At 38.0% G+C, this 21,545-nt stretch overlaps 1 protein-coding gene across 1 annotated transcript; it reads left to right on the top strand.

Moving 5' to 3' along the window:
- The first annotated feature begins 1,002 nt into the window (after nt 1-1,002).
- Nucleotides 1,003-21,074, top strand: nfkbie (nuclear factor of kappa light polypeptide gene enhancer in B-cells inhibitor, epsilon). The gene is made up of 6 exons (XM_052095222.1): nt 1,003-1,602; nt 12,332-12,434; nt 15,776-15,986; nt 20,015-20,103; nt 20,218-20,466; nt 20,695-21,074. Exons 1-6 carry the CDS (start codon nt 1,289-1,291, stop codon nt 20,755-20,757), a joined length of 1,029 nt encoding a protein of 342 aa, XP_051951182.1. The 5' UTR covers nt 1,003-1,288; the 3' UTR covers nt 20,758-21,074.
- The last annotated feature ends 471 nt before the right edge of the window (nt 21,075-21,545 follow it).

The raw sequence follows: 21,545 nt of genomic DNA on the forward strand, positions 1-21,545 counted from the left end.
AATCTCCACTTTCATATTCTGAATGTGAAAGTTGATATTTATAGTAAAAAATGACTTAAATATTGATCTGTTTCTCAAGCCAAAGAGATTGCATAGCTTCAGAAGACATGTGTTAATCACTGGAGTCGTATGGATTACTTTTGTGCTTCCTTTATGTGATTTTTGGAGCTTCAAAGTTCTACTTGCATTATGAGATACTACAGAGCTGAAATATTCTTCTGAAAATCTCCATTTGTTTTCTGCAGAAGAAAGAAATGACACACATCTGGGACAACATGAGGGTGAGTAAATGATAAGAGAATTATTATTTTTGGGTGAACTGTCCCTTTAAAACAGTAATTCAAGTCCATTCAATGAGAGCCTACAGCACCACCTGCTGGCGACTGAAGGTACTGCATACTTCAGTTTGCTAGTGTTTTGAATAAAACTTTAGTTTTCTGCTCCAAATACCAAATGCATTATAGAATTAAGATAAAAGTGGATTATATATATATATATATATATATATATATATATATATATATATATATATATATATATATATATATAAAACAACTGCATATTTGTGCTTCAACTTTCAAGGCTTTGTTAGGGATATATTGTTAGGGATATTTTGTAAAAATGTAATAATAATAATAACACCAATCGCCTATAGTTTCTCACTCTAATGCAAGCTCAGTGTGTTTATAAATAGAAAAATGTGATATTTCTGGCAAATTCGTATGACTCCACATCAGACACCACACCTGTGGTCAGTTGCAACAGGCCTGTGAATTCTTGGGAATCCATAAATGTCCTAATTAAACGTGTGTTGCAATGCAGGGTTTACATTAACATTATTGAGCCTGTCTGATCAGGTCACAGGTTGTTCGAGGAAGTTGTTGGGAGTCCAGAAGTGAGAACCAGGTCTCCAGTTGAGGTCAGCGTTTGGATTGGATCAGTAATGATATGTGGGTTGGCCACGCCCTGTGGGGGAAATCCCAGTCGCTGTGACTCCGCCCTCTTTAGCGCTTACCAATGAACTGCTGAACACTTTTACTCCGAGCATACTCACAGCAGATCCATTAACTAACTGGGTTTGACTGGTGTGCACTTCTATATGAGGCTGGAACCACTTAAACACATTTAAAGAGCCACTGGGAAGCGTTTTCCATTTCTATCTGGAGTTTTGCATTGTTGGTGGAATGAAACTCAAAAGCGAATCTCTTTGGTGTCATAATGTAACGGTGATTTTACCTTTTCCTATTTGTATTTAATTATATTGGCGGCACGATTTCAAAGCTTTAGAATGTCGCGGAGCGTCGGAGAGAAAGAGCGCAAATTTGAATCGGACGAAAGTCGGATTGACTCGGGAATCGACTCGTACAAATCGATTTCCAGAGATCCGTACGGGAGTTTGGAGAGTTCCGAGGAGAAAGATAAAGCGAGTTGTGGAACAGAAGAGCGATTGGATTCTGCATACGCGTCTTCGTCGTTAACAGTGGACAGTTTGGGAGATATTATCGAGAAATGCAGCATTTCTGAATGTGCAAACGCGACGGACTGTGAATACACTGAGGAGGAAGTGAATCTCTTAACCACTGTTACAGAAGATGGAGACACGTACGTTTAAAGCCACTTCATTTATATGTTCATCACCTGAATGATGTTCAAATGTGTTTTAATTTCAGTTTGACAACTTATAACGTTTTACAAGTTTAATGAATGCAATTAATCAATAAAGGGCTATTCACGCAACATTAAATATCTGTCCTCATGTCGTTCCAAATGACTTTGTTTCTTTTGTGGAACAGGAGGAGAAATTTGTAAGAATGTCAACGCTGCTCTTTCCTATATAATGAAAGCGAATGGGGACCGAGGTAGTCGGCTCTGTACATTCTGCCAAACATTTCCTCCGTGTTGCACGGTAGAAAGAAATACAGGTTTGGAACAACATGAGGGTTATAAAAAGATGACAGAATGCGTCAGTTCATTAAAGTTACTCAGCGGACAAAAATGTCTGCATCCAAAAATATTCATATTAATATATTAATATTATTTTCCACTTAGCACGTTTTTTTAACCAACATCAGTCCTGATCATAACTAACAAATATTCATTCATTTTCAGGATTTTAACCCTTTAAATGCCAGTTTGTTTACATAATGCCACTGTTGTTTTTACGCACACACACACACACACACACACACACATTTCTCAATACACACATACAAAACACGCTGACATCCATACCAACACAAACACACAATATTATCTGCATCATGTATTCAGTTTTCCTGCAGGTCTCTATAATACAGTAAACAGAGAATAGGTGAAAAGCTTGTATTTGCTCCATAGGCTAAACATGAGATTGTCTTTTCAATGGGGACATTTTTGAAGGTCCTGAGTGTAACTATTTTGTGTATTATAGATGTATGATAGGAACTGAGGTTGAAATATCAAAATTCCCCCAAAAACACACACCATTGGCATTAAAACAAGACAAAAATATCCCGAAGGTCACACAAGGGTTAATCATCGACATGGAATGACATGGAAGAAAGAGTGAATTTAAACAGAGACAGAGAGAGAATTTGGAGTCGTTTGGGAATCAGAGATTCTGTAAAAAGCTTAATTGTAAATGTAGTCATTTTAAAGTTAGACCTTAGTGTTTACAATGTTAAATCTCCTATAGTTTAGGCCCAAATGGCATATAACTAACATAGACAGTCATATTCAGTGCTCAGTGACCCCTTCCCCTAACATTTGTTTACATCTTTCCCCATAACATGCCATTAAACTTCTGCCTTTGAGTTCTAGTTAAAATGACTTCTTCTTTTGCAAGCAATTTGCAAGGAACTTGAGAGATTTGCTTTCTCAACTGCATCTTGCGTGTGTTTTATTGAATGGAAGCCACATCCTGACATGGAGTAAAATAAATGAAAGAGGTAATTCGGACTGTTATATCTGACAATAGTCAGATAATATAGTCACAATTGCGTGACATAAAGACACAATTGCGTGACATAAAGACACAATTGCGTGATATAAAGTCACAATTGCGTGATATAAAGACACAATTGCGTGATATAAAGACACAATTGCGTGATATAGTCACAGTTGCGTGATATAAAGTCACAGTTGCGTGATATAAAGACACAATTGCGTGATATAAAGACACAATTGCGTGATATAAAGACACAATTGCGTGATATAGTCACAGTTGCGTGACATAAAGACACAATTGCGTGATATAAAGTCACAATTGCGTGATATAAAGACACAATTGCGTGATATAAAGACACAGTTGCGTGATATAAAGACACAATTGCGTGATATAAAGACACAGTTGCGTGATATAAAGACACAATTGCGTGATATAAAGTCACAATTGCGTGATATAAAGACACAGTTGCGTGATATAAAGACACAATTGCGTGATATAGTCACAGTTGCGTGATATAAAGACACAATTGCGTGATATAAAGACACAATTGCGTGATATAAAGACACAGTTGCGTGATATAAAGACACAATTGCGTGATATAAAGACACAGTTGCGTGATATAAAGACACAATTGCGTGATATAAAGTCACAATTGCGTGATATAAAGACACAGTTGCGTGATATAAAGACACAATTGCGTGATATAGTCACAGTTGCGTGATATAAAGACACAATTGCGTGATATAGTCACAGTTGCGTGATATAGTCACAGTTGCGTGACATAAAGACACAATTGCGTGATATAGTCACAGTTGCGTGATATAGTCACAGTTGCGTGATATAAAGACACAATTGCGTGATATAGTCACAGTTGCGTGACATAAAGACACAATTGCGTGATATAAAGTCACAATTGCGTGATATAAAGACACAATTGCGTGATATAGTCACAGTTGCGTGATATAAAGACACAATTGCGTGATATAGTCACAGTTGCGTGATATAGTCACAGTTGCGTGACATAAAGACACAATTGCGTGACATAAAGACACAATTGCGTGATATAAAGTCACAATTGCGTGATATAAAGTCACAGTTGCGTGATATAAAGACACAATTGCGTGATATAAAGTCACAATTGCGTGATATAAAGACACAGTTGCGTGATATAGTCACAATTGCGTGATATAGTCACAGTTGCGTGATATAAAGACACAATTGCGTGATATAAAGACACAATTGCGTGATATAGTCACAGTTGCGTGATATAAAGACACAATTGCGTGATATAAAGTCACAATTGCGTGATATAAAGTCACAATTGCGTGATATAAAGACACAATTAGCGTGATATAGTCACAGTTGCGTGATATAAAGACACAATTGCGTGATATAAAGACACAATTGCGTGATATAAAGACACAATTGCGTGATATAGTCACAGTTGCGTGATATAAAGACACAATTGCGTGATATAAAGACACAATTGCGTGATATAAAGACACAATTGCGTGATATAGTCACAGTTGCGTGATATAAAGACACAATTGCGTGATATAAAGACACAATTGCGTGATATAGTCACAGTTGCGTGATATAAAGACACAATTGCGTGATATAAAGTCACAATTGCGTGATATAAAGTCACAATTGCGTGATATAAAGACACAATTGCGTGATATAAAGACACAATTGCGTGATATAGTCACAGTTGCGTGATATAAAGACACAATTGCGTGATATAAAGTCACAATTGCGTGATATAAAGTCACAATTGCGTGATATAGTCACAGTTGCGTGATATAAAGACACAATTGCGTGATATAAAGTCACAATTGCGTGATATAAAGACACAATTGCGTGATATAAAGACACAATTGCGTGATATAGTCACAGTTGCGTGACATAAAGACACAATTGCGTGATATAAAGTCACAATTGCGTGATATAAAGACACAATTGCGTGATATAAAGACACAATTGCGTGATATAGTCACAGTTGCGTGATATAAAGACACAATTGCGTGATATAGTCACAGTTGCGTGATATAGTCACAGTTGCGTGACATAAAGACACAATTGCGTGATATAAAGTCACAATTGCGTGATATAGTCACAGTTGCGTGATATAAAGACACAATTGCGTGATATAAAGACACAATTGCGTGATATAAAGTCACAATTGCGTGATATAGTCACAGTTGCGTGATATAGTCACAGTTGCGTGATATAAAGACACAATTGCGTGATATAAAGACACAATTGCGTGATATAGTCACAGTTGCGTGATATAGTCACAATTGCGTGATATAAAGTCACAATTGCGTGATATAAAGTCACAATTGCGTGATATAAAGACACAATTGCGTGATATAAAGTCACAATTGCGTGATATATAGTCACAATTGCGTGATATAAAGTCACAATTGCGTGATATAAAGTCACAATTGCGTGACATAAAGACACAATTGCGTGACATAAAGACACAATTGCGTGACATAAAGACACAATTGCGTGATATAGTCACAATTGCGTGATATAAAGACACAATTGCGTGACATAAAGACACAATTGCGTGATATAGTCACAATTGCGTGATATAGTCACAGTTGCGTGATATAGTCACAATTGTGTGATAAAGTCACAGTTGCGTGATATAGTCACAGTTGCGTGATATAGTCACAATTGCGTGATATAGTCACAATTGTGTGATAAAGTCACAGTTGCGTGATATAGTCACAGTTGCGTGATATAGTCACAATTGTGTGATAAAGTCACAGTTGCGTGATATAGTCACAGTTGCGTGATATAGTCACAATTGCGTGATATAGTCACAGTTGCGTGATATAGTCACAATTGCGTGATATAGTCACAATTGTGTGATAAAGTCACAGTTGCGTGATATAGTCACAGTTGCGTGATATAAAGTCACAATTGCGTGATATAGTCACAATTGCGTGATATAGTCACAATTGTGTGATAAAGTCACAGTTGCGTGATATAGTCACAATTGCGTGATATAAAGACACAATTGCGTGATATAGTCACAATTGCGTGATATAAAGTCACAATTGCGTGATATAAAGACACAATTGCGTGATATAGTCACAATTGTGTGATAAAGTCACAGTTGCGTGATATAGTCACAGTTGCGTGATATAGTCACAATTGTGTGATAAAGTCACAGTTGCGTGATATAGTCACAGTTGCGTGATATAGTCACAATTGCGTGATATAGTCACAGTTGCGTGATATAGTCACAATTGTGTGATAAAGTCACAGTTGCGTGATATAGTCACAGTTGCGTGATATAAAGTCACAATTGCGTGATATAGTCACAATTGCGTGATATAGTCACAATTGTGTGATAAAGTCACAGTTGCGTGATATAGTCACAATTGCGTGATATAAAGACACAATTGCGTGATATAGTCACAATTGCGTGATATAAAGTCACAATTGCGTGATATAGTCACAGTTGCGTGATATAAAGTCACAATTGCGTGATATAAAGTCACAATTGCGTGATATAGTCACAGTTGCGTGATATAAAGTCACAATTGCGTGATATAGTCACAATTGCGTGATATAAAGACACAATTGCGTGATATAGTCACAGTTGCGTGATATAAAGTCACAATTGCGTGATATAGTCACAGTTGCGTGATATAAAGTCACAATTGCGTGATATAAAGTCACAATTGCGTGATATAAAGACACAATTGCGTGATATAGTCACAGTTGCGTGATATAAAGTCACAATTGCGTGATATAAAGACACAATTGCGTGATATAGTCACAGTTGCGTGATATAAAGTCACAATTGCGTGATATAGTCACAGTTGCGTGATATAAAGTCACAATTGCGTGATATAGTCACAGTTGTGTGATATAAAGTCACAATTGCGTGATATAGTCACAGTTGCGTGATATAAAGACACAATTGCGTGATATAGTCACAGTTGCGTGATATAAAGTCACAATTGCGTGATATAGTCACAGTTGCGTGATATAAAGTCACAATTGCGTGATATAGTCACAGTTGTGTGATATAAAGTCACAATTGCGTGATATAGTCACAATTGCGTGATATAAAGACACAATTGCATGATATAAAGTCACAGTTGCGTGATATAAAGTCACAATTGCGTGATATAAAGACACAATTGCGTGATATAGTCACAGTTGCGTGATATAGTCACAGTTGCGTGATATAGTCACAGTTGCGTGATATAGTCACAGTTGCGTGATATAGTCACAATTGCGTGATATAGTCACAGTTGCGTGATATAGTCACAGTTGCGTGATATAGTCACAGTTGCGTGATATAAAGACACAATTGCGTGATATAAAGTCACAATTGCGTGATATAGTCACAGTTGCGTGATATAAAGTCACAATTGCGTGATATAAAGTCACAATTGCGTGATATAGTCACAATTGCGTGATATAAAGTCACAATTGCGTGATATAAAGTCACAATTGCGTGATATAGTCACAATTGCGTGATATAAAGTCACAATTGCGTGATATAAAGTCACAATTGCGTGATATAAAGTCACAATTGCGTGATATAGTCACAATTGCGTGATATAAAGTCACAATTGCGTGATATAAAGTCACAATTGCGTGATATAAAGTCACAATTGCGTGATATAGTCACAATTGCGTGATATAAAGTCACAATTGCGTGATATAAAGTCACAATTGCGTGATATAAAGTCACAATTGCGTGATATAAAGTCACAATTGCGTGATATAGTCACAATTGCGTGATATAAAGTCACAATTGCGTGACATAAAGACACAATTGCGTGATATAAAGTCACAATTGCGTGATATAGTCACAGTTGCGTGACATAAAGACACAATTGCGTGATATAAAGTCACAATTGCGTGATATAGTCACAGTTGCGTGATATAAAGTCACAATTGCGTGATATAAAGTCACAATTGCGTGATATAGTCACAATTGCGTGATATAAAGTCACAATTGCGTGATATAAAGTCACAATTGCGTGATATAGTCACAATTGCGTGATATAAAGTCACAATTGCGTGATATAAAGTCACAATTGCGTGATATAAAGTCACAATTGCGTGATATAGTCACAATTACGTGATATAAAGTCACAATTGCGTGATATAAAGTCACAATTGCGTGATATAAAGTCACAATTACGTGATATAGTCACAATTACGTGATATAAAGTCACAATTAGCGTGATATAAAGTCACAATTGCGTGATATAAAGTCACAATTATGTGATATAAAGTCACAATTACGTGATATAGTCACAATTGCGTGATATAAAGTCACAATTGCGTGACATAAAGACACAATTGCGTGATATAAAGTCACAATTGCGTGATATAAAGTCACAATTGCGTGATATAAAGTCACAATTGCGTGATATAGTCACAATTGTGTGATATAGTCACAATTGTGTGATATAGTCACAATTGTGTGATATAGTCACAATTGCGTGATATAGTTTATATCTTGCATTTTCGACTTGAGAACTTGCTGTTGTAACATATTAACACGCAAATGTGTTATTTAAAATCGTACATGCGTGATATAAAGTAACAATTATGAGAAATAGTTACTATTTTGAGATTTATATTCACAATTTCTACTCTACTCCTACTCTTGCGATTGTGAGATTATGTCACGCAATTGCAACTTTAGTTATCACAATTACAGTTATAACATCAGAATTACCAGCGGATCAATGCACTATGTTATTGGGAGTAAATAAACACCCTAATATTGACCTTGGTAAACACATACACACTGTTATTTGTTTGTTTAAAGCACTTTATAATTATTTGTTATTTTGTTCAACATTTTATTCATTTTATGTCTTGTTTGAGTTTCCAGAGTGACACAAACTCATATGATTAAACTTGTACAGTAGCAGGTTTTTTTGCTTTAATGCTGCAGTCAGTTAACAGACGTCTAGAAACTTCATCTGCCGTTTATGGCTCACAAGAAGTAGAAAGCAGAAGTATGTGGAATTCCCCCTCGTTGGGTCAGAAAATGAATTTTTATGTATGTACAAGTTCAAGCTTTTGTTTTAAAGACAAAAGCACATGAATATCTTTTTAGCCTTGGAGCACATGTACCATAAACATGTTTATGCAAGCGTTGACCTTTACACCAAAGACTTGGTTGAAACTTCAACATATGGGCTACAACATACACAAACATTCACCACACAAGTGGGCACGCACACACACAGTCTGGTGAATGTCAGCCATTGGTTTTGCAGACACGCACCAGGATATAAATTCAATTTTTGTTCATTCTTAATCTAAAAGGCCGTCTATGGTTGGACTTCTGCCTGCCTTTGTTGCAAGTGTCATTTGAAAGGCCATTTGAAATTCCCAGGCAGTCCAAAATAGCAAATATTGTTCCACTTGAGGGGTTCACTTTCATTTTAGAGGTGCTTTCAGTTTTATTTGACAAACCGTAGTGGTTTATCTGTATTTTTGGGGAATACATGCTACAGTGCTCTGAAACTCTCATATGCAAATCATTTGACAGCCTCAATTCTTCAAAATCAATTTCTTGGTGTTCCACAAAAGAAAAACAAATGGGTTTTAAATGACATGAGGGTGAATAAATAATGACTGAAATGTCATTTTTTGATGAACTATTAATTTTAATTAATAGGCGAAACAAAATGAATCATAGTTGTTTTTCACATGTCAGATTGATGACACTTGTTTTTCTCGCATTATTTACACACTTAAACCACTAGCTTACCTGTTTCCTACTGGCTTACCGTAACACTATAAACCCTAGGCGGGCGCTTGTGGGGGAAGTAGTCAGAAATAGCCACCTGAGAGGAAAAATGGCAACTAGAAGACAGAAAAACAAGCATTGAGTGCATTAAAAAACGAGTGTGCATTAATCTTTGTTCCATACTCATCATTTACTGGTTCTTCATGACTCAGAAACTACGGTGGCCCAGAGGTGCACAACACAACAACATTTACAAAGCAAACAAAAGTTCACAATACAAATAAATGAAAACTCAACACAATGAAATTAAAGGAATAGTTCACCCAAAATTAAAATGATCTCCTTATTCACATACCCTGATGCCATCCCAGATGTGTATGACTGTCATTCCTCAGCAGAACACAAATTAAGATTTTTATAAGAAGTTAGAGATCTGTCAGGTGTTTGTAATGGAAGTAAATGGGTGCCAACACTTTGACAGTCCAAAAGTCACATTTAGGCAGCATAGAATTAATCCACACGACTCCAGTCGATCAATGAATGTCTTCTGAAGCGAATGTATAAGTTTATGTAAAAAATAAATCGATAATTAAAACGTTAATAACTGTTAAAAAGTGCTTCCTGCCAGCAGCAAAAAGAAACAAATACGAAATTAAATTTTGCATAGAGAAAGTGAAGCCTATGTTATTTTTAAGTTATAAATTATGCATATTCTACCCCCTAATTCTCAATACTGATGTGTAAAAAGAGATATATATGTTATAACTCATTGGCATAGTTACTGGTGAGTCAGGGTGTGCAAATACCACCCAAAGCGGAAGCTTTCACACCAAAATGAAATTTTTATGCTTAATTATAGTATCTAGATGGTGTAAATTGCTTCGATATTATGTGGAAACTTTTTAGGACATAACAAGAACGATTACAGAGTTTAATATTCACGTTTGCATAATCAGTGACGATTGCGATTCAGAGGTTGCAATTTTTACCCCTAACGTTACATTTTTACTCCACTGATGATTAGGTTTAGGTAGGACTGTCACGATAATGAAATTTGTCTGACGATTAATTGCCAAACTTATTTTTGACTATAATTTATTACAAAATGACTGTGTTGCAATAATGAAAAACGTATTTTCTTTCTAATCTTTTCTCCCCAATTTGGAATGCCCAATTGCCAGTGCGCTCCGTATGGTGGCGTAGTGACTCGCCTCAATCTGGGTGGCAGAGGACGAATCTCAGTTGTCTCCGTGTCTGAGACCATCAATCCACGCATCTTATCACGCGGCTTGTTGAGCGCGTTACCACAGAGACATAGCGCGTGTGGAGGCTCACGCTATTCTCCACGGCATCCACGCATAACTCACTATGCGCCCCACCGAGAGCACATTATAGCGACCACCGGGGCTGGACTGACCATCGGGAGAACCGAGCAGGCCGGTGGGTCGGCCGTGAAATGGGCCAAATAGGCAGCGCTAAGCTAAAATGAGCCACCGCGTTATGCAGAACGGACCACAAAACTGCGCGGCGATATGCAGAAAAGGCCAGTGAACCCAACACCCCCCACTCAACATCTTTTGGCTCAACTTTTGGGCCAGTTGCTATGTAAAATCCCGGGCCGATTTCTCTTCCCAGCCCTTGCGACCACGAGGAGGTTACCCCATGTGACTCTACCCTCCCTAGCAACCAGGCCAATTTGGTTGCTTAGGAGACCTGGCTGGAATCACTCAGCACACCCTGGATTCAAACTCGCGACTACAGGTGTGATTGTCAGCGTCAATACTCGCTGAGATACCCAGACCCCCAATGAGAAACATTGTTGAAAACAAAGGGAATCGTGAAAGTAAAACATCCAGATGCGTTACAGTAATATATAATAATCAGTGTCAAGAGGGATTCAGGGGATGCATTTTTCACCCCTAACATTAAATTATTATTCCGCTGATAGTTAGGTTTAGGTTTGGTGTTTGAGTTAGGGGCTACTATTTATAAAATATGCATTCCTCTTCACTGTATTACATCCTGCACAGCTGATAACAACTCGCTTTTGGCGCCCCTCTGTGGACACCTGGAAAATGGAGCTCACACATGACTATACGCCCAACAACAGTTACCGCTGTGGCCACTGGGGGCAGTGTTTCACTACTGTATTTCACTGGAAGATCAATCTATAAGGTCACAAAGCAAAAAATCAGAACGGTCCTAGTATAGGCTTTGTTTATGCAAAATATGGTTTCTTTATTTTTCCTTTTGATTTTGGGTTTGAAATGTGACTTCACCTAACTACTTTTAAAGCAGCTTAAAGCTTCTTGATTAGTGTGCAACAAGTTGCGCTGCTGTAGTATTTTATCATCTCATCTTTGTTTTCAAATCATCTGCATTTTCTTTATTGTCTTCACAAGAATTCTAGTAACCAAAGCAGCTCCATCTGAAAGCTTTTATCATTTGAGAACAAAGAGCATCTGTAAAAGTTCCAGTGTTGCGCAATAGCGACCCGCATTCAGCGAGCTCCACTTTTGTGTGAAATATTTCTTGGTATCATTCAACCTACTTTTTCCATCACACATTGTGAAATGTTTCCTGGACAGTTCCTTTGTTTTTCCGTTTCAACCTTTAACCAAGAAACCTTCATGTATGTGTCTGTTTTGTTTCAGGATTCTCCATTTGGCGGTAATCCATGAAGAGCAACGCTTTGCACTTCACTTGATAGACCTGTTTCCAAGAGACCTGCTGGATATTCAGAACAACTTGTATCAGGTATCACGATTCGATCTCACTTTATAAATAGGCCAGAATGAATTTCTGTGTAATGTGTTCGATAAACCATTCTTAAAGGGTTAGCTTACCCAAAAATACAAATATTCTGCCATCATTTCCTCACTCTCGAGTCATTCTAAACCTGTATGGCTTTCTTCGTTCTGTACAACATGGTAGAAAGGACTTTTATTGTGTTGAAAACAGATGCAATAAACATAAATGGTGACTGAGGCTGTCAGTCCAGGACACTTGTGACGAATGTTAATCAGGTGGGTTTGGAACATCATGAGGGTCAGTAAATGATGAAAGAATAGTTGTTGCATGAAGTATGCATAAGAAGGGTCTCATGGACGTTTTACATGGAAATTTGTGAATAAGTCCATCTAGCCCTAATGGCACTGAAAAATTGTTGTGGGAAATCTTGCATGAGTTTTGGTTATTTTTGTTTTCTCTGTGAGGGGAAACTCCCCGAGCGCATATCAAAGCACGATCAAGGTTTATTACCCTCGTTTGACTGCTTTGGTTTCAGTTGTTATTTTGAAACTTGGGGTCTATTCAGTAGCAACAGGTCGAGGGTTTTTTTTGGAGAACCCCATCCCGCCACCACCCCTACAAACGATTGTTTCTGTAGTTTGAAAAGCAAAATGAAACTTGTTATTGACGTTTGTCTTGGCCTTTTGACAGAGGGAAGCTTTAACATGTGGCTACGTCAAACGATCTGTTGATTTTCAGGGTTCCCACGGTCATGGAAAGCCAGGAAATATTGGGTAATTTTTAACATTGTGATTTCCAGGCCTATATATTTCTGTGGTAAATATTAGGAATGTCCCGAGGCCAGTGCTGGCATTGTAATCGTTTCTGATACCACGCTCAGGGCTGGTCTGGGAAGAGGATTCGGCCTGCGATTTTACATAGCAACTGGCCCAAAAGTTGAGCCAAAAGATGTTGAGTGGGGGGTGTTGGGTTCACTGGCCTTTTCTGCATATCGCCGCGCAGTTTTGTGGTCCGTTCTGCATAACATGGCGGCTCATTTTAGCTTATCGTGTTGTTCGCTGTGCTTTTCTGCATATCGTCTGGCACCGTTTTGTGGTCCGTTCTGCGTAATGCGTAATTGTAGCTTATCGCAGCCCATTCAGCCTGTTTCGCGGCCGATCCACCAGCCCTCTTGGTTCTCCCGATGGTCAGTCCGCCACTTATCAGCCCCAAAGTGCATCGGCCCACCGGGAAAATGCCCGGATGCCAGATTACCAGTCCAGTCCTGACCACACTCTTCTACTTGTGCTCTGACGCCATCTGACATTGAATGTCATTCCATAAACATGCGCCGCACAAATGTAAATCTTGTTATGTCCTAGTGTGCTTACTGAGATAAATAGGTTACATGTATAATGTGCTGAGCGCTTTAAAGTGAATGTGTTGCTGATGCCGGCAGCTCATACGTTGTAGAGCTCCGTGACTCATACGCGGAGAACACCATCATGAGCATCGCGTGTTCTGTAAGTAGCAAATAACCACGAGCAGAGCGCTGATATACTATGTAGTGTGCAGCACATACAGACTACATATTTATTTAATTAAATAGCAACCTTTTGCAGTGGTGAGAAGTTATCGTAGTTCTCACCACTGCAAAACACACAGAAACAGAAAGGGCTTCAAAATAAAAGCTTCCGCCAAAATAAAAGCTCAAAAGTACAACAGAAATAGATCACTACTGTATAGTTATGTAATATTCACTGTAACACTACTACTATAACTACTATTAATAATAATAATAATAATAATAATAATAAATCAATAGTAATTGTATTATGTTTAAGCAATATCTCACCTTTGTGGTGCTCTGATATGCAGCACTTTATTTGACAAACATAACTCTAATGTTGTATGTTGGATTGTGCTGTGAGGATCTTTATAAAAGCACTTCATTTGATAATTCATTTGGGACATCCTTAGTAAATATAAATGGTTGCTATGCAGAGCTTATTTTCTCCCCTTTTCTCTCCAATTTGGAACGCCCAATTCCCAATGCGCTCTAAGACCTTGCGGTGGCGCAGTGGCTCGCCTCAATCCGGGTGGCGGAGGACGGATCTCAGTTGCCTCCGCGCTTCTTACCACGTGGCTTGTTGAGCACGTTACCATCCAAGAACAACTCACCACGCACCGCACCGAGAGCAAGAACCACATTGGAGGTTAACCCAACGTGACTCTACCCACCCTAGCAACCGGGCCAATTTGGTTGCTTAGGAAGCCTGACTGGTGTCACTCAGCACACCCTGGATTCAAACTCGCGACTTCAGGGGCGATAGTCAGCGTCAATACTCGCTGAAGTACGCCAGTCCCCCTATAAAATATTTTATTTAATTGTTTTTAAAACTTATTACATTTAGAATGACAGGAAAAGTCATGGAAATCCATTGGTCAGATAGTGTGTTCATTTGTCGTTATTTTTTATTAAAAATAATGATATAAAAATCGACCCTATTTACATTCATAATGTTAAAAACGATGGAAATGGATAACATTTGTATTTTAAATTGCTGATTTGAAGTATTGAAAATATATTTAAAGTTCATTGGAAAATATTCCGACATATACATGTAGTTTGAGAGTGTAAAAAATGGTTAAAAAACCAGACATTTAATTTTCTTTCAATACCTTGTTTCACTCTGAAATGTCACATTATGCAAGTAAAATGGGTTTTGAATGCCGTTTCATGAGGACTTTAACAGCACTGATGCTAGTTGAGTTTTAAGCAAAAGGATGTCAGATTTGGGTCAGGAGGTCTTAAAGCGCATCAGTCAGTACAAGCGTGCACTCGAAAGGAAACGCAGCAGAAATCTGTCCGTCAGCACTTCAAGCTGTGAGTAATACAAGCGCTGCTGTGCACCAGACTTACCAAAAACCACGTAATCAAATAATGCCAGTCCATTGGCCACATTACTCACCGATTTCCTTTTCACACAGTCAGTGTGAGTAAACGTGTGCATTGTCTCTCCTCTTTGGAATGGATTAACTTTTGTTTTAGTCCTTCCTTCCTGTTGTGACAGGAAATGGGTTATTGAATTAATGCCATGCTATAGTGCTCTTGTTAACCCGTACAGGCTAACTATGAAATTAAGCATCATTGTTTTAAGCTTGGATGCTTTAATCGTTATTTGAGACGTGGGGACGGTCCCCGTGCTACTGATGACGCGGCGTATCCGATCACACCATAAGCGAAACCATGTTTTGGTTAAGGGTGAAATGTGCAATTACAGAAACGCAAAAATAATGTTTTCAACCAGATTTGCTGGTTTTCTTCCATTTGTGGTACAAACTGTACTCTGTTTTGCCATCTACAGACGCCGCTGCATCTCGCCACATATCTGAACCAGCACATCGTAGTGAAAGACCTGGTGGCGAAGGGTGTCTCGCTTGAGCTACAGGACCAAGATGGAAACACCCCTCTTCATGTGGCCTGTGAACATGGCTTCTGGGATTGTGCCAATGAGATGATCCATGACACCTCGCCCAACAAACTCGCCCACATGCTGGAGGCCCAGAACTGGAGAGGTAAAATCATTCATCATTCATTCACCCTCATGTCGTTCCAGAACATCTGTGGATCTCAAAAGGATGAATGTAGTTTTGTGAAAAGCTACTTTAGTGTTGCCTTTATATCTGGAGTTAAGTGCCTTGCTGCGTAGTGGGCTAAAGCACATAACTGGTAATCAGAAGGTTGCTGGTTTGATCCCCACAGCCACCACCATTGTGTCCTTGAGTAAGGCACTGAACTCCAGGTTGCTCCGGGGGGATTGTCCCTGTAATAAGGGCACTGTAAGTCACTTTGGATAAAAGCGTCTGCCAAATGCATACATGTAAATGCATGTTTAAAAAATGTTAAACGTCATATTGAGATTTGCGATGACGTTACTGTGCCGTTCGTGGTGTGAATGTGTGGGTTGGTTCTCATTATTTCAATAGTGTTTTTAGTGAACAGAAACAGGGAAGTTGGCAGGGAAAAGGTGCCTTGGAGTTTTAAATAGTGTTGCCATGGTGATGATATTTTATTAGGAAACAAACATTGAGTTTGTTTCATATTTTAAAGATAACAGCTAACATGCAAATTTGATGCATGTGTTAGCAAACAATCTGTATGTCAACTGTTCGTGTTTCTTCAACTTTGGGCGCTTTTAGCCTGTTTTAACACTTTTTTGTATAATTTGGCAATATTATCTTGATTGGAAATGACACCCGATAAAAAGTGAGATTTTTCTTTGATGTGTCTCATATTTCATCTCAAGCATGTTCTTTACTGACACTAATGAAGTTCACTACTTTATTAGGGGCAAACATTTTTAATGTGGTAGAATTTATGCCACAACGGTGGGACAGTCGTCATTTATTGATGTATATCACACAATAATTATTGAAATGATTTATATTTATTTAACTCTTCGTTTAGATGATAATAGTTTTAAACGTGTAATCATATTCATCATTTAATATTGAAAGTCTGGAAATGGGACTAGTCTAAAACAGTCAAATCCTGGTAAAAAGTTTCCAATTCAGTTTTATGTTGACCTTCATTTAGCGAATAGAAAAAAAGTTGCAATCTGTGTGTTTTAATAAAAATCAACACCAGGGACATGAAAGTGCCCCAAAACGATTAAACACATGCATATTAAAGGATTAGTTCAATCGAAATAAAAATGATGTCATAATTTACTCACCCTCGTGTAGTTCCAAACCTAAAACATTGTGTTTTGCAGAATATTCATGCAGCTTTTATACGTTTAACCTCCTGAGACCCCCATGTGACTCCAGTGTGACATTTCCTTTTTTTTAAATAGTCTGCACTTATATAGCACCTTTTTTAACCTTAGAGGTTACCAAAGCGCTTTACACTGTGTCCCATTCACACACCAATGGCGGCAGTGCTATGCTAGGTGCTGGACTGCCATTGGGAGCAACTTGGAGTTCACTGTCCACTTGGCATGTGGAGTCATGTGTGCCGGGAATCGAACCACCAACCCTGTGACCCGCTCTACCACCTGAACCACAGCCACCACGCTTTTTACCTTTTAGCAAATCGTTTTCCTAAAAATTGATGGCAACATATGTGGACAGCCGGATGAAGGTAAGATTAATTTTTAAATAACACCAAGCAATAGAAAGGTTGATTATTCATGTTTATGAGATATTACAGACAAGACATCATAAATTAGCATAATTAATTCAGATTGAAAGTAATGTCCAGCATAGTCCAATCACTGTCAACCATGTTCAAATAAAATGATACATTATAAATGGTGAATCTATGTACTGATGATCATCGTCCCATGTGTGTCAAACATGTTGAGTGATCCAAACATCATCTGCAGCCTGAAACTGAACTTTTGATCAGATTTTAGAAGTGAACGCACTTAACTGCATAGAGAGCTATAGGATGCTCCCTTGCTCCCTATTTAGTGCACGACTTAACCTCCAGTGTGCTGTCTGTCTGCACTGGTCTCAGAACAGTTATAGGAGAGCTATAGGATGCTCCCTTGCTCCCTATTTAGTGCACGACTTAACCTCCAGTGTGCTGTCTGTCTGCACTGGTCTCAGAACAGTTATAGGAGAGATATAGGATGCTCCCTTGCTCCCTATTTAGTGCACGACTTAACCTCCAGTGTGCTGTCTGTCTGCACTGGTCTCAGAACAGTTATAGAGAGCTATAGGATGTTCCCTTGCTCCCTATTTAGTGCACGACTTAACCTCCAGTGTGCTGTCTGTCTGCACTGGTCTCAGAACAGTTATAGGAGAGCTATAGGATGCTCCCTTGCTCCCTATTTAGTGCACGACTTAACCTCCAGTGTGCTGTCTGTCTGCAATGGTCTCAGAACAGTTATAGGAGAGATATAGGATGCTCCCTATTTAGTGCACGACTTAACCTCCAGTGTGCTGTCTGTCTGCACTGGTCTCAGAACAGTTATATGAGAGCTATAGGATGCTCTATTGCTCCCTATTTAGTGCATGACTTAACCTCCAGTGTGCTGTCTGTCTGCACTGGTCTCAGAACAGTTTGAAATGCACCTTATTTTCATCCTAACTCCATATAAACCCTCTGAAAGCAACATTTTACAGCTTTTGGATGCATCCATTGATTCTCATTGTGATATAAAGTGATTTCCAAGTACACATTAAAGTATATTGCGTTTATTAGCATGGCGTGTCGCGATAAACCGCTCAAATTTAAATATGGCATATCAGATGAAACTATAGACTCTAATATTTTGACTGAACAGTGTAGAGTGGAGGAGGGCTAACAACGTACGCCCGGTCCCCAATCAGCCTGATGGGGGGGCGCGCGAGGGATAAAAGCGAAAGAGAGAATTATTGGCAGCTACTCTGTGTGTTTATGTTTGTGTGCTTTTCATTTATTTCTTCATTAAACTATTATTTATATTGTCAAGCCGGTTCTCGCCTCCTCCTTTCCTTTATACCTCTTTACAAACACGTTTCAATGTAAAAACTTATTTAGACTTCTTACCAGATGCAGTTTTGTTGGGGTTCTCCCAAAGACAAACTCCGCTGTGGTCAGCGCTATGTTGTTTTGTCACATGCGTCGAATGTTTACTGACAGCACAGAGTCTCCTGAACTGAGATCAGTTGGTTTAAATTAAATTAAATTATGCATTGCATATAGCGAAGCCAAAATACAACATCCACGATTGTGGACATGGAGTCGCACAAGGTTCATAAAAACGGTAAAGGTGAATTTTATTGCCTGGCTCCAAAAAGCCGCCATAAAAGTAGTCCATGAAACTTAAGCGCTTTATCTCAAGTCATCTAAAGAAATACAATAGATTTGTGTGAGGAACAGACAGAAATTGAAGTCGTTATTTACTAATAATCTTACAACATTTTACTTTATTTATAACATTTAGCTCTGAAATCGTATTTGTGTCATTATTGTAATGAGGTCTGTCAATCAAGTACAATTTTTATTCGAATCAATTGCACAATATTCCAATTAATTAATCGAATAATTTGCATACATCCATATTTGCTGAGAAAGGCCCCCCAGATAAAGCTAGTTCAATAATTATTTTATTTTTATTATGTATATTATATTAATTTGAATAAATATATAATTATTCTGACTATTCTAATATAATTATATAAATATAAAATAAAAATATAAACAAATAATCAAATATATTATTCATATAAAATAATAATAAATATAAATATATTTTTTTTTCTACCACAGTAATGTAAAGCATCAATTAGACAATGCAAAATAGTTTTTTAGATGTCAATGTGTTTTATTTCTATTATTCTGCATTGTTTTTTGCCTTAATATTTTTAACGACAGTCTAAAAATAGATCTTAATAAAATTAAACTTTTTATAGCTTCCCGTTTGTGGTCACTATGAACTGTGGTTGAATGGAAAAGAGCTTCATAAAGATTCTTCAAAACTTCTCCTTTGTGTTCCACATAACAGATAACAATATACAGGTTTCCAACAGCATGAGGGTGAATAAATAATGACAAAGTTTCACTTAAGTCTGAACTATACATGCAGATCTGATGCCGAGTCTTCATTTTGTAGGTCTCGCGTGTCTCCATGTGGCCACAATGCACAAACACCATCGTTTGATTCGGCTCCTGATGAAGAACGGTGTTAATCTGAACATACAGGTGAGCTGTTTATACCCAATGCTGATCTGTTGCGCTCGCTGGAATTCTTCAGTCTTGTGACTGCATATATTTTTGGTGTCTTTCCTCATTCTCGACTTATCTCGTGTCACTCAGGAGGGTACGAGTGGGAAGACGGCGTTACACGTGGCCGTCGAGCTGCATGATGTGCCCACGGTGAATCTCCTGCTCAACAATGGGGCGAATGTCGACGCCGCCATGTTCAACGGCTGCACGGCGCTGCATTTGGCAGTGGGCAGGCAGGACGCAGCTGTTGTCAACCGTCTGTGCCAGGCCGGAGCTGACAAGATGATCCGAAACATGGAGGATGAAACAGCCCTGGATCTGGCTGACGGCAATGATGATGTAAGATTAAACCATCAAGATCAATTTGGTTTTGGTTTAGTAGCATTCAGACTTTGACCCTATTTACTGTATTCCCGATGGATAAAATCAAGACCCACAATACATACTTTTCTCACATTGTGTTTCACTCAGAAATGGGGGTCAAATGCCATTTCATGTTGACATTTTGCAATGTAAAATTCACATTGAATGAGAAGATGTGTTAAAAATTGTTCTCTTGTTTTGCAGATTTTGGCTCTGTTCCCCTTCGATGATATTCAGATCATGGGAAGGACTGTGATAAACTATTAAATATGTGAATATGACACTTCGCATGATAATTTTTGATTTTGTTTAAACTCTGATCTGAAGTTGTTGTTTTTGTGCATCTGCTGCATACAGTGGAAAGTATTCATATCGTATGTATTGTGTATTCGTAGCATCCTTCGTGTAATGCTAAACATCAAGCATTCTGATTTATGATGTCAATATTAATATTAATATTTTGTTTTTTTGTAGCAATACTGTTGCTGTAAGCAAGATGAGCAAATGAAACACTGCTTTTCAAACCTGCGTCCAAAAAGGCAGGTCAAAATGCCAATAAAAAGAAGTTTTAATATTTACATTCACTGTTTCTTTTCGGCTAAATACAAGTGTGATCAATAAGTGCCATTTTTTTATATCTGTTATCGCAAACCGTCACATAAAAGTATGCAAATATAAATATGATGTGTATTTCACAACCCTATCATTTTTAAATGTATTATTTTTAATGTATTAAATAGTCGTGCACAAGTACAGGTGAAGTCAGAAGTTTACATTAAGTTTTTTTAAGCACTGCACAGATTTCATATTAGCAAACTATAGTTTTGGCAAGTCGTTTAGGACATCTACTTTGTGCACGAGACAAGTCATTATTTACAGGCAGATTGTTTCACTTTTAATTGACTATCACAATTCCAGTGGGTCAGAAGTTTACATACACCAACTTAAATGTGCCTTTAAGCAACTTGGAAAATACCAGAAAACGATGTCAAGCCTTTAGACAATTAGCCAGTTAGCATCTGATATGACCTGTACTGAATTGGAGGAGTACCTGT

Source organism: Xyrauchen texanus, chromosome 28 (assembly GCF_025860055.1).
Source record: "Xyrauchen texanus isolate HMW12.3.18 chromosome 28, RBS_HiC_50CHRs, whole genome shotgun sequence".
NCBI classification, from domain to species: Eukaryota; Metazoa; Chordata; class Actinopteri; order Cypriniformes; family Catostomidae; genus Xyrauchen; species Xyrauchen texanus.